The sequence below is a fragment of the Piliocolobus tephrosceles genome, chromosome 5 (genome assembly GCF_002776525.5).
Source record: "Piliocolobus tephrosceles isolate RC106 chromosome 5, ASM277652v3, whole genome shotgun sequence".
Classification (NCBI taxonomy): Eukaryota; Metazoa; Chordata; class Mammalia; order Primates; family Cercopithecidae; genus Piliocolobus; species Piliocolobus tephrosceles.
Window position 1 is genome coordinate 129,821,059 of NC_045438.1, and position 17,336 is coordinate 129,838,394.

General features: G+C 39.0%; 1 protein-coding gene across 3 annotated transcripts in view; it reads right to left on the minus strand.

Annotated features, from left to right (window-relative positions):
- Window positions 1-17,336, minus strand: part of DNAH8 (dynein axonemal heavy chain 8) — a 322,448-nt gene that overhangs the window by 127,027 nt on the left and 178,085 nt on the right. For all 3 annotated transcript variants that reach the window (XM_026448101.2, XM_026448099.2, XM_026448100.1), the window contains 6 exons: window positions 14,724-14,887; window positions 13,375-13,567; window positions 10,575-10,697; window positions 9,049-9,179; window positions 2,362-2,515; window positions 643-807 (listed from right to left, as the gene is read on the minus strand). In XM_026448101.2, coding sequence (XP_026303886.1) covers window positions 643-807; window positions 2,362-2,515; window positions 9,049-9,179; window positions 10,575-10,697; window positions 13,375-13,567; window positions 14,724-14,887 — 930 coding nt within the window. The remainder of the gene's footprint in view (window positions 1-642; window positions 808-2,361; window positions 2,516-9,048; window positions 9,180-10,574; window positions 10,698-13,374; window positions 13,568-14,723; window positions 14,888-17,336) is intronic.

A 17,336-nucleotide genomic window follows, 5' to 3' on the forward strand; every position in this document is an offset into this window, starting at 1 on the left:
TGTATCAAAAATAAACCAATTGCATTGGGAGTTATACCTGATGTAAATGACGAGTTGATGGGTGCTGACGAGTTGATGGGTGCAGCACACCAACATGGCACAAGTATACATATGTAACAAACCTGCACATTATGCACATGTACCCTAGAACTTAAAGTATAATAATAATAATGAAAAACAAAACAAACAAACAAACAAAAAAACAAATAGTAAGTAGAAACGGGGCTAATTAATCAAAACTTAAGTAACCATATATGCCTAATGGCTACTATATTGGGTAGCACGATGAGATAGAGATTTTCAAACCTACCTCAGGGACATCTTAGTAAACTGATATGTCTACATGGGAGGTGGAGCTGGACGAGGTTACATCACCAAGTCCCTTACAATTCAAACAACCCATGTCTCTAGGTAATTAATGAAAATTTCAGGTTATGCAATATTTTTTAATAATATGAATATTTTAAATTATGCTGGAAATGAGAATTTGGTCAATGGAGATTGTGTGGTACAAAAGTGTTAATTTTAATTCAATGTAAAAAAATTAATTTCTAAGATCATTATCTAATCAGAGAAGGTAAACTAAGTATCTTTAAATAAGGAACTCTTTCTATGTAGATATAAATAAAAATAAAAACTCACTGGAGAAAAGCAGAGAACAACATGTAAGTTCTTCCTTGATCTTGAAATGAAGTATTCATACAAATTATCAAAGGTAGGAGGATGGCGAGGCAGTTCCCTCTTCATCACTGAAATCAGACCTTGGGTGATTTCATCCATCTCATCTCGTGCAAACAAATTGGAGATCTTTAAGGAATGGACAAGGAATTGTTCTGTATTTTAAGAGTACTCCACAGTCAATTCACTCCCAAAGTCCAGTCCCTTTTTTAATTTGCACGTCATCTTATTTCATATTTTCTTTCAGCATCTCCGCTGTCAAATCTGATTTGCCAGAGATTATCAAGACTGCAACTTTTTATTGAGCAGCTCAATCAAGAACTAATTGTGTTTTCTTGTGCTCCAATAGCTATCACCAAAAAGTTATCTCCACCACCACTCAATCACCTCTTTAAGATGTCCAGGGGTGCCCTCTGTACTTTGACTCAGAGTCAGTCTAATCAACTCTGACTCCAAAATACTTAACTAATTTCTGCACCATTAAGCATCTGTATACCATGGTGCAGGGAAGAGTTAACACAGCAGGCTTAATCTTGAGAAGGGTGTGCTTGCAGAGTTGATCCCGGGCTGTTATCAGGGAACTTGGCTTTTGGAATGTCTCCTCCATTAGTAATTGATAAGGTTGTTTTGCAGTGCCAACTAGATTGTTTACACAAACGTTGTGATATATGGTAAACATCTATCTGCTTTCCTTCTAGGAATCTGGAACTTTGGTAGTTGTAGCTAGGCAGGAAGTGACTAATGACCAACCCTAAAAAAAACCCACTGGACTCTGAATCTCAAGTGGGCTTCCTGAACGGAAACACAGTGCATATGTTACTGCCCTTCACATTGGATGGAGAGGATGTTCTGTATGGCCCCTTGGCAAAAGCATAGGAAGCTGGAACATCAGTTCCATGTTCCTGGTACATCAATTACTCCACAAGATGAGTCTTCCTCTCTACTGATCTGGCTCTGCATCCTTACTGTGTTGCCGCAATAAATCTCCACGATGAGTATAACTATAAGTTGAGCATCCCTTATTCAAAACGCTTGGGACAACAGTGTTTCGGATTTCAGATTTTTTTCAGATTTTGGAATGTTTGCATCTTACTTACTGGTTGAGCACCCCCAAATCCAAAAATCTGAAATCTAACATGCTCCAATAATGAGCATGTCCTTTGAGCATCACATCAGTGCTCAAAAAGTTTCAGATTTCGGAGCATTTTGGATTCCAGATTTTTGGATTTGAGATGCTTGACCTGTATATGCTGAGTCTGGTGAGTCTTTCTAACAAAGTACTAAAGATGTGAGGGCTCATGGAAGTGCTGATACAAGCGGTTTCGGAAGTGGTGGTGCAGACATCCATTTACAACTAACAGAACTCTTTCAACCATTCTATACTCCTCACTAGTATGTAGATAGACAGACAGATACTTTGCTTCTCCTAAAATAAATTATAAGACCAAAGTGAAGATTGAAGAGACAAGTTAGGAACCATGTTCAAAATTAAACAAAGCATCTGGAGATGGGCAGCATTCATTTCACAGGAACTTCAGAAAATCTACTAAATCTCATACATTAACCATGTATACAATCAAAAATGTACTAAACAGCCTCACTTTCAAAAGGCTGCTGCTTTTTCTATTCCAATATAATTTATATATTTACAATATGGGCTTTTTCGCTACTTTTGAGACTTACCTCCCCTGAAGATAGCAAGTTGTTAAGGTATTCTAGAAATGCCTCATCTTTTATTTCATTGTCAGTAAAGATGAAAGTGATGCCTTTTCCATCAGCACCAGCAACTTTGTACAAAGATTTTAAATCATCTGTTAGATTAGTCACATTGTAAGACCTAAGAAGAAAAGTGATAGAAATTTTTAGATTGAAAAATACATAGTCGGCTGAGTGCAGTGGCTCACACCTGTAATCCCAGCACTTTGGGAGGCCAAGGCGGAACATGGTGAAACCCCATCTCCACTAAAAAAATACAAAAAAATTAGCCAGGCGTGTGGTGTGTGCCTGTAATCCCAGCTACTTGGAAGGCTGAGGCAGGAGAATCGCCTGAACCCAGGAGGCAGAGGTTACAGTGAACCGAGATCACGCCACTGCACTCCAGCCTGGGCGACAGAGCAAGACTCCATCTCAAAACAAACAAACAATCAAACAACAACAACAACAACAAAACCATAGTCATAATTTATCCCAAAACACAATAATAGCCCATGATTATTAGAGCATAATCTGTACCTGCTCCATATATACTAAGTAATGGTGCCTGCTAGAAAATACAGAGATTAGAGCTAGAGAGTGATACATTACCATTCAAAACAAGTAAGTTTTGTTTAAGTTGAGAACTGAGAATCAGGGAAGTTACCAAAAGTGATCCAGGAAGCGTAAGTGGGAACAGAGAAATGAACTTTTAGTCCCTGCAATCTGACTGTCCTAAGCAACAAATTTTGTCTGAGTAAATATATGTACAATATCTAAAACTCATCTGAAATTTGGATGAGTTTGGTTTGGTGAAAAAGTCACAATAAGTTATGAATAAAATTAATGATAAATTGTATATAGTGGTAATTTTCACGGCTCATTAAGTGGCTAGGTACAAAGAAAACCCACAGAAAAAGATGCATTATGCAATATGGTATAAATAATAGAAATGTTAGATGGTTACAGATTATGGAATGAAAAGATCTTGGTCTTTGATTTTTGGTTTACTCTGTTTTGAATAATGTATGTGCTACCAGAGGTGATGAGATGTATAAAAAGAAAGCAGACATTATCTGAAATATTGTGTGTAAATCTTCATGGGTAAGCTAATGACAAGGACTAAAAGGTAATCCTCACTGGAAAGAGGTGTTACAATGCAAGTAATAGGGAGTAGGCCATGGGTCTCACAGAAAGACCATGAGCACTGGAACCAGAAAGATCTAGTGGCCTGATGCTGTCAGAGTAATCCTCTCACTGACTGGCCAGTCTCTGAACTGATCAGTCAAAGATGTCAATTTGGCTGATTTTTTAAAGAATTAGACTGACTGTTACGTATTGCACATAGAGACAGTCACAACACACCCCTTGTCCAGATCCTGACCTCTCTTGTTTCTTTCTTTCAAGTTTTCCAAAAGTGTTCTCTGTGCTTCTTCTCTTCCTAATGCAATGTGGCTTGTGCGCCCATCCACTCCACTGAAAGTTTTATCATGTTGACTATCAGCTGCCACTTTTCATGCCTTAACATTTTCAGATTTTTTTTTTTTTTTTTTTTTTTTGAGACAGAGTTTCACTCTTCTTGCCCAGGCTGGAGTGCAATGGCGTGATCTTGGCTCACTGCAATCTCCACCTCCAGGGTACAAGCGATTCTCCTGCCTCAGCCTCTTGAGTAGCTGGGATTACAGGTGCCTGTCACCATGCCCAGCTAATTTTTTTGGTATTTTTAGTAGAGACGGGGTTTCACCATGTTGGCCAGCTAGTCTCGAACTCCTCACGTCAGGTGATCTGCCTGCCTCGGCCTCCGAAAGTGTTGGGATTACAGACGTGAGCCAGGGCACCCAGCCAGCATTTGCAGATTAATTATCTACCTGCTTAGTTTCTGAAAACCACTCTGGATTTCCTCCTCTCTGTCTTGCCTCTTCTTCTCACTCTCAATTGCAAGCTCCCTTTCTCTATGTTGGGAGACCCCGGAGTTCTTTCCACAGCCATCTTTTCTTTCCATGATGCACCCTATTCATACTCCCCATGACCATAAAAGGGTTCCCTCTACTGAGACGTCTATATTCCTATTGCAAGAACCAGAATCCTCTCCTGAACTCCACATCCATGAGTCTTATTATCTATGGAAACTGTTCTGCAACACCTCAGACTCAAATGTACTGAACTAAATTGTCACTTTACCCTTCAAAGCTGGTCATTTTTTTATTTATTCAACACATTGTTTTACAGAATTGGTTAAAACTAAGCATTTAATAATGAAAATAAAAAAGACAAATATTACAGTGGTCCATTCTCAGGGAGCTTACAGCTTAGTGAAGGAGGTAGAAATGTATGTGAACAAGTACTTTTTTTTAATGCAGTGTGGTAAGTACAGTCATGCATTGTTTAACAATGGGGATACATTCTGATAAATGCATCCTTAAGAAATATTGTCACTGTGGCCAGGCCTGGTGGCTCATGCCTGAATTCCCAGCACTTTGGGAGGCTGAGGCGGGTGGATCACAAGGTCAGGAGTTCAAGACTATCCTGGCCAGTCTGGTGAAACCCTGTCTCTACTAAAAATACAAAAATTAGCCAGGCATGGTGGTAGGCACCTGTAATCCCAGCTACTCGGGAGGCTGAGGCAGATAACTGCTTGAACCTGGGAGGTGGAGATTGCAGTGAGCAGAGATCGCACCACTGCACTCCAGCCTGTGTGACAGAGTGAGACTCCTTCTCAAAAAATAAACAAACAAAAAGAAAACATTGTAATTGTGGGAACATAATATAGTTTGGATGTTTGTCCCCTCCAAATCTCGTGTTGAAATGTAACCCCCAATGTTGGAGGTGGGGCTTGGTGGAAGGTGTTTGGGTCATGGAGGCAGATCCCTTATGAGTGGCTTAGCACCATCCCCTTGGTAATGAGTGAGTTCTAACTCTGAGTTCATATAAGATCTGGTTGTTTAAAGGAGTCTAGGACCTGCCCCCTGACTCTCTCACTCCAACTATCATGATATGACCACCTGCTGCCCTTTTACCTCCCACCATGATTGAAAGCTTCCTGAGACCCTCACCAGAAGCAGGTGCCAGCACCACACTTCCTGTACAGCCTGTAGAACCCTGAACCAAAACAAACCTGTTTTTAAATAAATTACACAGTCTCAGGTATTCATAACAATGCAAAAACTAACTGATACAGAACAGCACAGAGTATACCTACACACAGTTAGGCTATATGGAATGGCCTATTGCTCCTAAGCTACAAACCTGAACAACATGCTATTGCACTGAATACTGTAGGCAATTCTAATACAATGGTCCATATTTGTGTATCTACCTAAACATAGAAAAGGTACAGTAAGAATACAGTATAAAAGATTTTTAAGCCGGGTGTGGTGGCTCAAGCCTGTAATCCCAGCACTTTGGGAGGCCGAGACGGGCGGATCACGAGGTCAGGAGATCGAGACCATCCTGGCTAACACGGTGAAACCCCGTCTCTACTAAAAATACAACAAACTAGCCGGGCGAGGTGGCGGGCACCTGTAGTCACAGCTACTCCGGAGGCTGAGGCAGGAGAATGGCGTAAACCTGGGAGGCGGAGCTTGCAGTGAGCTGAGATCCGGCCACTGCATTTTAAAATGCTACTCCTGTATAGGGTAGTTCCATTACAATCTCATGGGACCACCATCATATACATTGTCTGTTGTTGACCAAAATGTCCTTATGGGGCACACAACTGTACCACTAGAGAACTCAAGAGTGTCACGCTGGCCTTCCTGTTCTTTCCTCCTCTTCCTGCACATTGGGTCAGTTACTAAGTCCTATTAATCCTGCATACTTTAAACTGTCCCCACTGAGTCTTCCTCTCTATTCCCACTTTATCTGCTGTTATAAAATGTATCCAGAATTTATTGTAATCAAGTGTGGTAAGACATAAAGACACAGGAACGACTGTCATGAAGGAAGACGTTTATACTCAAGGAACCCTAGAAACAGGAGGGGGCTTGACATGCTAGGTAGGGTGACATGGGGAAACACCAGAGTCAATCAGGAGGCACAGGGAGTGATGGGAAATCACAGGCAAGAGTCTTTATTGTGGTTTCCATGAGAAAGGCAAGGCAGGTAAGCAGAATTAGGATTGGCTAGTTTGAATAATTTCAGCAGCCTCTGGGGCATAGGAGCTCTCCCTTGTTGACTGGTATGTTGCCCTGGGGTGATTAGGGCAGAGGAATATCCTAATCCACCATGAGATGCCACTACACACCCACCAGATAGAGGTGGTGGCTGGGAGTAAGGACTCTGAATTGGTTGGTTTGCATATGAAAAGTATTCTTCTGGAGGAGTTGTTTGAATCTCTAAGAATTGGTTACCCTGGAAGGGTCAGTCTCTCCCCAGTCAGCAGGGTCTCAGATGCCAGGGTATCAAGAATACAGAAATTAAGAAAATATAGTGAACAAATTTGCCTTAATTTAAGCCTCTGTCATTCCTAACTATAATGAGTGCAACACCACCTATCTCAGGATCCCAAATTTAGATGCCTACAGGAATCAGACAGATAATGCCAGTGAGTGAAGCAATGCTGGTGGGGTCTGTGGATTGCAGGATTGTATGTCCCATCCAAGGAGGCAGCTGCTCCTGAGCTCTGCTACCTGGGTGTGTAGGCCCTAGGTTGCCAGATCTTCCAATTATTTCAAAAAAAAGTCAGAAATACGCTTTTCTAAAATATGAAACCCCCCAAATTTTAAATGTTGACAACTAATTTAATTTTTTGAAGTAAAATTAAATTAATATATACTTATTTGATGTTTTATGTTTTTAAAATACTCAGAAATTGCATTTTGTTCAATTTTTATTTTTCATTTGTTTGGCAGCAGAATGATTTGTGTGTTTGTTTATAAATTGGCAAAGTGATCTAAATTTTATATGGAAATAAAATGTCAAATGGACAAGACATTTTGAAGAACAACAACAAAGTTAGAGATCTGACACTATCAAATATACATATGTTAAATGTAAATATATATATTAAAGAAGCTACAGCAATTAATACAGTGGGTAATGATGCAAAGATAGATAAGGAAACCAGTGGAGGAGACTGTATAGTCATGTATATATATGATCAGATGACTAAAGACAAAAAATGACACTGTGATGTGGCAGGGAAAAGATGACCTTTTTAATAAATGGAGCTGGATCAACTGACTATCAATATTGAAAATAATAATCACAACTCCTACATCAGACATTATAAGAAAATGAATTCTAGGTCGGTTATAGAACTAAAAGTGAAAGTAGTAAATTTTATGTGTAAATGTTAAGAAAATCATAGGAAAATATCTATGTGCCCTTAGGGTAAACAAAGATTTTAAAATATAATACAAAAGAGCACTAAATAGAAAAAAAAGGGTATTTCATTAAAATTAAGAACCGCTAAGAGAATGAAAAGGCAAATCAACAACTGAGAGAAGATATTTGCAACATACACCCTTTATATCCAAAACACATATAGAATTCCTAACAGACAGTAAGAAAGAATCGCAACCAAAGTGAAAAACAAAATGGAGAAAGGGCTTTTATAATTCACAAAAGAGCCTATCCAAATGATCAGTGAGAGATGAAAAGGTGTTCAACATCATTAGCCATCTGGGAAATGCAAACCAAAACCACAGTGAGCTACCACTGCACACACAGAATTGCCAAAATTGGCCAGGAGTGGTGGCTCACGCCTGTAATTTTAGGAGGCCGAGGTGGGTCGATCACTTGAGGTCAGGAGTTCAAGAGAAGCCTGGCCAATATGGTGAAACCCTGTCTCTACTAAAAGTACAAAAATTGGCTAGGAATGGTGGCGCACTCGGGGGCTGAGGCAGGACAATCGCTTGAACCTGGGAAGTGGAGGTTGCAGTGAGCCGAGATCGCGCCATTGCACTCCAGCCTGGGCGACAGAGCAAGACTCCATCTCAAAAAAAAAAAAGAATTGCTAAAATGAAAAAGACACACAATGCCAAGTGGGGGCAAGGATGCGGAGCAACTGAAACTCTCATGGCATGTTGGTGGAAGTGTAAATTGGTACAACCACATGGGAAAACTACTACGCAGATCAACTAAAGCTAAATATACAGATACCCTACATCCAGCAATTTTAACTCTAGGTGTATACTCAGACACATACAAGAATATTTACAGTAGCTCTATTTGCCCCAAACCAAATGTTTATCAAGAGTACAACAGATAAATAGATTGTGGTAGCATCTGATTAAGTGGAAGATCATGCAGCAAAAAGAAAGAACAACTCTTACTACATGTAACATCATGGATGAATCTCACAAACAACGCAATAATAGAAACAGGATGCAAAGAGCAAATCCTGTATGATTCAATTGATACAAAATTCAAAACTAGGCAAGACTAATCAATGGGCTTACGCTTTGAATATTGTTTCCCTTGGGAGGGTAATGACTGCAACGTAACATGGGGGCACTTCTGGGATACAAGTACTGTTTTATTTCTTCATCTATAGACTGGCTACATAGGTGTATTTACTCTGTGACACTTGTGTAAATATCCTTATATACATAATACTTAAAGTTTACTTTAAAAAGAAATACAGAAAACTGTTGTGCTTCCTTTTTTTCTAAAGTAAACATTTAACCTTAGAGAAATTAACTATAGAAAAACATATTGTGCTTTATTTCATCCTACCTGGTTAATGTTATCTGGAATATTTGATAGCCAGCAATAAAAGAGGCCAATCTTGAAAGACTTTGTTTTCCGGAACCACCAACACCCACCAGCAATGCATTTCCACACGACGTTCGAATTATTCGTGAAATCTGTTTTGAGATTTAAAAAGTGCTTATTTGAAAAAGGATGTGGATGTTTATATTTTCTTGCACTAAATGAGTCCAAGTTTTGATTATATGTTTCTAGATGATATTAGACTTTTTCCTTGTTAATGGTCTATGTCAGAATTTTTTAAATTAAAGTTTAATATTGATTTGTTCAGCTTGAATCTTTCCTTGACCATCTATATTTGCGTCGTGAAGAACAGAACAAACTGGATTTACTCCCTTCTATTTTAAAACTATTCTGCGTGTGTGTTCATGTGAGTGCACGCATGTACAGTTTTATTAGTTTTAGACCCAATGGATAGTGAAGCTGCTTTTCCCAAGCTGCAGAAGATATAAGAAATGTTTAGAATTTTTTTTTATTATTCATCAGCCTAACACACTGAATCATGTAGACATCTAACTCAACAATGAATACTAACTCTATCATATCTCTGCCAACAATTTTTTTTAAATACCACAATTCTATTTACAGTGGGGTAGGAGGATGTTTCTAGGAGCCAACTTGGAGAGACAGCCTTTCATCTTGTGTTGCTTGTCTATGGTTGATTTCCTCAGTGAAGATAAGACTCAAATTGTGGCTCAAAATCTTATACAGGCCAATTGAAGGCATTGCTAAAAAACTGTCTTTTATAGTATTGTCACCGACTAGGGAGAAAGTCTAGGTGGATCACTAAATTCCCTATCACCACTAAACAAAAATTTTTTAAAAATACAAGTTTTACAGTTGGCGGATCAATAATGACACCCTGGTACGTGTAAATTCTATCAGTATATTTTAAAATATATTAACCACTTATGGCTTTGCACTCAGAATAGAATCTCTGAACCCCAAGATCTAGCTGCAGTGAATGCTCAATAATTACCTGTTGAATAGATGAGTGTGAAAACACCCCTTTTTGGTGTTCCCTCTAACTGGCTTCTATTCTCTCACTGGTCCTGTATATCAACCTTACCCCTGTCCCATCATCTGTAATTAGTCATAACACTGACACTTTTCAAAGCAACATCTTTTCCTCCATGGGAAACAGAATTCCCATAATATCGAAAATAGAATTTGAGGGAAGTATATTTTTTCACAGGGTTGTCCACACTTTCTAAAGGTTCTCCATACTTTCTTGTTGACTCAGTGTGCCAAAAGCTCTGAACAAAAAACCATCTATTTGTCCTTGAAAGACATTTGCTGCCATGTAGATGAATTCAAATAAAGGGTTTCCTATTAAGCCTTTGTCTTCCAGGATGGTGAACTGACCCAACCTATGTATAGTCTTCTATATGATACCTGATAGTATATAGTTATTCTCTCAAAAAAATTATCTTTGAAATATAGTAAGCTTTTACATGATCTATTTACATCAGTAAATAGGCAATAGTTAGGACCTTAATAAGATGAGTCATTGCATCTTTAAAAAACACCAGATCAAGAGATGTTCCTCTAATGATTTCATTGAATTGTCTCTGGTAAAACTGGAGTTTTTCAGCCAGAAAGTCAAAGGATGGCACCTATGGGTGGGGAGAAAGAGAAAAAAATAGTATTTAAGATCCAAATATGTATTAAAGCAGCAATTGTAAAGACACTCAAAAGTAATTTTAAAATATATATATCTTTTTTAAACTTTATGGATTGCCAGAGGTGTCTCACATATTAATCTACTTTTAGTTATTTCCATTTTCTAAGGCCTGAAACTTAACTGTATTTGTTGGTTTCTAGTGCAAAATCATTTCTGACCTTTCCCTACCAACTCCTATCCATGTCACACATTAATATAGGAAATATTTTTTTTTAGTTTTTATTTACTTTTTAATATTGTTTGCAGCTTTCAAAAATATAAAAAGGTTTTACATTATTTATGGAGTCAAATCCACAAGTCTTCGTTGTTCTGAATTAAATCCACACTCACTTTCTTTGTTTTGCAAATTGTTCCTCCCCATCTAATTCTTTGATCTACATACACTTTATTTTTATTTTTAGAGTCAAGGTACTCTGTCACCCAGGCCGGAGTGCAGTGGCCCACTCATAGCTCACTGCAGCTTCGAATTCCTTGGCTCTTTGGATCCTCCCACTTCAGTTTCCCCAAGTCGCGGGTATTACAGGCATAAACCACCTCGCCCGGCTCTACATGCACTTTAGGATTTCTTTGTTATGTAACCCTGTTTTTAAAGTCCCTTTGAAATCTTGTTTCAAATTTCATTAAACCTATATATTAATTTAGAAAGAATGGCAAGTTGCTGTTCAAGTAAAGTTTTGTCATGTTAATTCCTACATGTTTTTGTTGCTGTTAAATGAAATTATTTATGTATTTATTTATTTATTTATTATACTTTAAGTTCTAGGGTACATGTTCACAACATGCAGGTTTGTTACATACCTATACATGTGCCATGTTGGTGTGCTGCACCCATTAACTCGTCATTTGCATTAGATATATCTCCTAAATGCTATCCCTCCCCCCTCCCCTGCAGCCCACAACAGGCCCCAGTGTGTGATGATCCCTTTCTTGTGTCCAAGTGTTCTCATTGTTCAGTTCCCACCTATAAGTGAGAACATGTGGTGTTTGGTTTTCCGTTCTTGCAATAGTTTGCTCAGAATGATGGTTTCCAGCTGCATCCATGTCCCTACAAAGGACATGAACTCATCCTTTTTAATGGCTGCATAGTATTCCATGGTGTATATGTGCCACATTTTCTTAATCCAGTCTGTCATTGATGGACATCTGTGTTGGTTCCAAGTCTTTGCTATTGTGAAGAGTGCCGCAATAAACATACATGTGCATGTGTCTTTATAGCAGCATGATTTACAATCCTTTGGGTATATGCCCAGTAATGGGATGGCTGGGTCAAACGGTATTTCTAGTTCTAGATCCTTGAGGAATCTCCACACTGTCTTCCACAATGGTTGAACTAGTTTACAGTCCCACCAACAGTGTAAAAGCGTTCCTATTTCTCCACATCCTCTCCAGCATCTGTTGTTTCCTGACTTTAAATGAAATACTTTTATATTTTTTATCTTGTGATTGTTGGCAAGTGTTGGTAAATTTTTTCTGTGGTAAATATTTTAGGCTTTATGGCCCATTCAGTCCCTACTCACCCCTGCCATTGTAGTGCAAAAGCAGCTATGGCCAATATTTAAACCAATGGGTGTTTCAATGAAACCTTATTTATGAACACTGAAATTTGAATTCTATATAATTTTTACATGTCATACATATTGTTCTTTTTTTGATTTTTTATTTTTTGGTAACTATTTAAAAATGAAAAACCAGCTGGGGACAGTGACTCACACCTGTCATTCCAGAACTTTGGGAGGCCGAGATGGGTGGATCACTTGTGGTCAGGAGTGTGAAACCAGCCTGACCAACATGGTAAAACCTCATCTCTACTAACAATACAACAAAGTAGCCGGGCATGGTAGTGGGCACCTGTAATCACAGGACCAACATGGTGAAACCTCATCTGTACTAAAAATACAAAACATTAGCCGGGCATGGTGGAGAGCACTTGTAATCCCAGCTACTTGGGAGGTTGAGGCAGGAGAATTGCTTGAACCCAGAAGGCGGAGGTTGCAGTGAGCCGAGTTCATGCCACTGTGCTCCAGCCTGGGTAACAGAGAAAGATTCCATCTCATAAATAAATAAATAAATAAATAAATAAATAAATAAATAAATATCCTTCTTAGCTAGTAAGTCTAATAAAATTAAACAGGCAGTGGGCTGGCTGGATCTGGCCCAGAAACTATAATTTGCCAACCCTTGGTATAGGTATAGAGTATGGTTATTTCATATTTACAAATGCTTGGTCATCTTACTGAACTCGCTTGCTCTCTCTGTTTTTGAGACAGGGTCTCATTCTGTCACCCAGGCTAGAGTGCAGTGACACAATCACAGCTCATTGCAATCTTGAACTCCTGGTCTCAAGTAATCCTTCCACCCCCACCTGCTGAGTAATTGAGAGTACAGGAGCATGCCACCACACCCAGCTAATTTTTCTTATTTTTTGTAGAGACAGGGTCTCACTGTGTTGCCCAGGCTGCTCTCAAACTCCTGGGCTCAAGTGATCCTCCCACCTCAGCCTCCCAAAGTGCTGGAATTATAGCAACTCCACGGTGGGACTCTGGTGCAGAGAGAAAGATCTAGTTAGGTGAGTGATCTGAAAACCTCTTTAAAGAGATGAAAATAAATACCAATTCATATATTTTGGGTACTTCAAACACAGCGTCTTCAGGTTCATCGCCAGTTGGTTCCGGCATCTCACGGAGAAAATCCACAAAGTATGGTTCAGGAAGAATGCATGACGCTGCATCAGAGCCAATATTTTCTTCAACTGCACGAATAAGATGTGTGTTAAACCACTGCTCATCTTCAGGAGTTACAAATCTGAAAGGAAAATGTAGTAGTAAGAATGTGAAATATGAAAGCATCTTTTCTAACTGAACATGTCCCTTTGCCTCTTCTCAGTCCCACCCTGGACCTTCTTAATTCAGGACAGGGAAACAATATGTTCTGCCTTTTGATAAGAAGGGCATAACCCCATCCAAGAAAGTTATAACATTAACTGCACTACTTATAGAAAATACAGATGAATCACTTAGGTGAGACCAAAGGTCCCTAAAACTTGTGATGGGGTGCAGAAGTGATGGTCGGTAGTGGATGAGCATCCTCTTTCTGGGTTGGTGGATTCGGTGCACAAAGGACTTTTTCAGATTGACAATATCACAGAGGGAAGAGAGGACAAAGGGGAGTAACATTTAACAAGTATCACCCTTATGTGAGGCATGGTAGACACTTTATAATGTGAAACTGGCATTATCATCCATGGTTTATAGATGAGGGAATGGAGGCTCCAAAAGATGACTGAATTTAACTTTAATGAAATTGTTTCACTTTAAAGGGATGAAACCAGATTTCCCCACATAAAACCTACAAAGACCTCACAATTTGTAGAAAATATATACAATGAAAATGTGCCTCCAAATGTTATCAACTCTGATGATCTGGTGATTTATAAAGATGTATTGTTGAAGTCATGCTCGAATAAATCGGCAGAGCATTTTCTTAAGGCAATAGGCAGGTGAGAGACACCATCAATTCTTCACAAGCCCCACAGCAAATGACGACAATACTCCTTACTCTACTTATCCCAGTAGATAATGCGAGAAATAACCGGCTGGGCAGGATGGCTGATGCCTGTAATCCCAGCACTTTGGGAGGCTGAGACGGGCGGAACACCTAAGGTCAGGAGTTCAAGACCAGCCTGACCAACATGGAGAAATCCCATCTCTACTAAAAATACAAAAAATAAATAAATAACTGGCCATGGTGGCGCATGCCTGTGATCCCAGCTACTTGGGAGCTGAAGTTGGAGAATCGCTTGAACCCAGGAGGCAGAGGTTGTGGTGAGCTGAGATCGCACCATTGCACTCCAGACTGGGCAACAACAGCAAAACTCCATCTCAAAAAAAAAAAAAAAAATTAACCAAGTAGCATAAACTTCTCAGGTCATACATTTAAACTCAAGAGCCGCAATATGCACCTGTCTGCAATTACTCTGTTGCATTCATGTTTGAAAAGGGACAGGAGAGTAGGGATTGAAGTGCACTCCTCAGCTTTTATGGTCAACATTCCTTGCCAAATTCTGGAAAGATCTCGAAGATTGAAGATGTAATGAAATTTAGAAGGAGTTGGCAGCATCTTCACCTAGAGACGAAAGAATGAAATACTCTCAATTAGTTTTCAGATACAACTAAAAGTAGAATTATTTTTAGAACTGTCTCACAAATCCTATTTTAGATAAAATCTGCTGAGTAAATAAATCAAGATGAAGTTCATATTTTGTGACAACACGGACAGAAAAAAAATCATAAATAAACCAACTTAGGATTTAAAAGACCATAAGCTCTTGGATAGGATGGATTTAAGACCAATGCACTGGATGCAGGTTCCAAGACCTTGTTCTACCAGCATCAGTTGGCTCTGAGCAAGTCACTTCCCCCGAGTTCTTAAGAACTATATGAATTGTGGGAATAATCATCTCTAATCATTGGTAGTGTACATAAGGAAATACATCATAACATAACAAAAAACTGAACGTGAGTTGGGTGTCATGCAGGTAAGAACAATGTTCACTTTTAAACTTAATAATGGCTATCTTCTATAAATTGCTTTCATTAGGGTCCTTCATGTGTTAGGATTTCCATAAACATATCTGCATATCATAACCTGGATTTTGCTGTATGGACCCAAACTCAGTCAACAGTCTTTGTATATCTGTATATCCATAATAAGTGGACAGGCAAGTCCGACATGTAGCTATGTGTATAGTAATAGATGTTTTTTCTGTTTGAGCACAGAGAATGTATTCTATGCTAATTTACTATTTCTACCAACTTCTAGAACATAAAAACGCAAAGCTGTAACAATACCACATTCTTACCCAGAGAGATACCCATTAAGGGATAACCTCGAGGTGCTCTAGATATGGAACACATTGATGGTCATGTATAAAGATTATAATTGATATCATTAGCATCATTTTTGAAAGTGAAAATAATGATAATTCTGGTGATATAAACTCCCCATACACCTATTTCAGCAAAGCAGATGCTTTCTTTAGCATCTGTTCATAAATTAAGCCCTTTCTATACTGAAAAATTACCCTATTGAGTTTGTAATTTTTACAGGCTAATTCCCAGTGCTAGTTAAAGCAGCAAGTAGCATGGGGAGACGAAAAGAAAAGAAGCGTATTTTATCAATTGCCTATCAACTTCCCTCTGTGCTCAGTTCCATTGCAAGCTAAAATGTTCATCCTACTCACTAAAATATAAAACATATAGTTATATTACAAATATGCAAAAATACCCAAAGGGTAAGGTTATGTGAATATTGCTTTTTTTATGATAAAACACTCCAGCCATGATGGCAGCCATTGGTAACTGAGGCAGTCATTAAAGAGAATCTGTAAAAAAACATTCCTTTCTTTCCTTCTTCTTCTCATGATTTGTTAACCTGCTTCTTTCCTTCTCTTCTAATATTTCCCTCTACTTTTCATCACCTTCTTTCATTTCTCAACTGCTTCTGCCTTAAAACTATATAAAGTAATATAAAGGTGGGCTGATAGACAAGGCATGAATGGATTAAAAGAGTGCTTTGTGAAGATGGGAGATTTGAAGAAAAGACACAAAGAAGGCTGCTTATGTAGAGGTGGGCAGAAGAGGAAGATGCCTTCATTTTTCAATGACTGAGCACCTCCCTGGTTCTTAAGAAGACATACTGGTAAACAGAGGACAGCTAACTCTGCTGTCATCAAGGGGGCTTTTATTCTAGTGGTTGGGGAGCCTGAGAATGAACGGGGAACAAATATATATGTAAATAAGCAAGTAATGATAGAAGCCATAGCTTTTTTAAAAAAAAAATCAGGGCCAGGAGACAGACAATGAGTAGGATAGGGACAAGGGCAGTCACTTCAGAGGACGACTGGAGACAGTCCCTCTGAAGGTAAGAGTGATGAGAATGAGCCAAAGTATGGTGACCCAGCAGTGCAATAAACCTGGGGTGCTCAAGGAATGGTGAGCAGGGCCACTCGGCTGGAGCAGGATGATGGCAGGCAAGGGAAGTAACTGGAGTCTGCTGACATTATAAGTGGAACTGGGAGTCTACTGGTGGTTTTAAGAAGGAATAAAGATTTCTGGTTTACTTTTTTAAAAATATCATCTAGGACTGTGAAAAGAACAGACTCCAAGAAAGCAAGAAGAAAGCAAGGAGATTGGTTAGGAAGTTACTGCATGGTCCAGGGGACAAGTGATGGGAGCACTTATCAGGGTGGTCATGTGAGGATGGCGAGGAGGGCTCGGCTTTGGGGTAGATTTTGAAGGGAAGGTCACTGATATTCGCTGATGGACTGGATGTAGGCCATGAGGAAGACATAAATCAAGGATGGAGCCCAGTAATTTTACCCTAAGAAGGAGGATAACTGGTGTTGCTACTGAGACGCAGAAGTTTGAGAGAGGATCATATTTAAGGACACTTAAGAGTTCTGTTTGCTATTATTCACAATAGCAAAGACTTGGAATCAACCCAAATGTCCATCAGTGACAGACTGGATTAAGAAAATGTGGCACATATACACCATGGAATACTATGCAGCCAT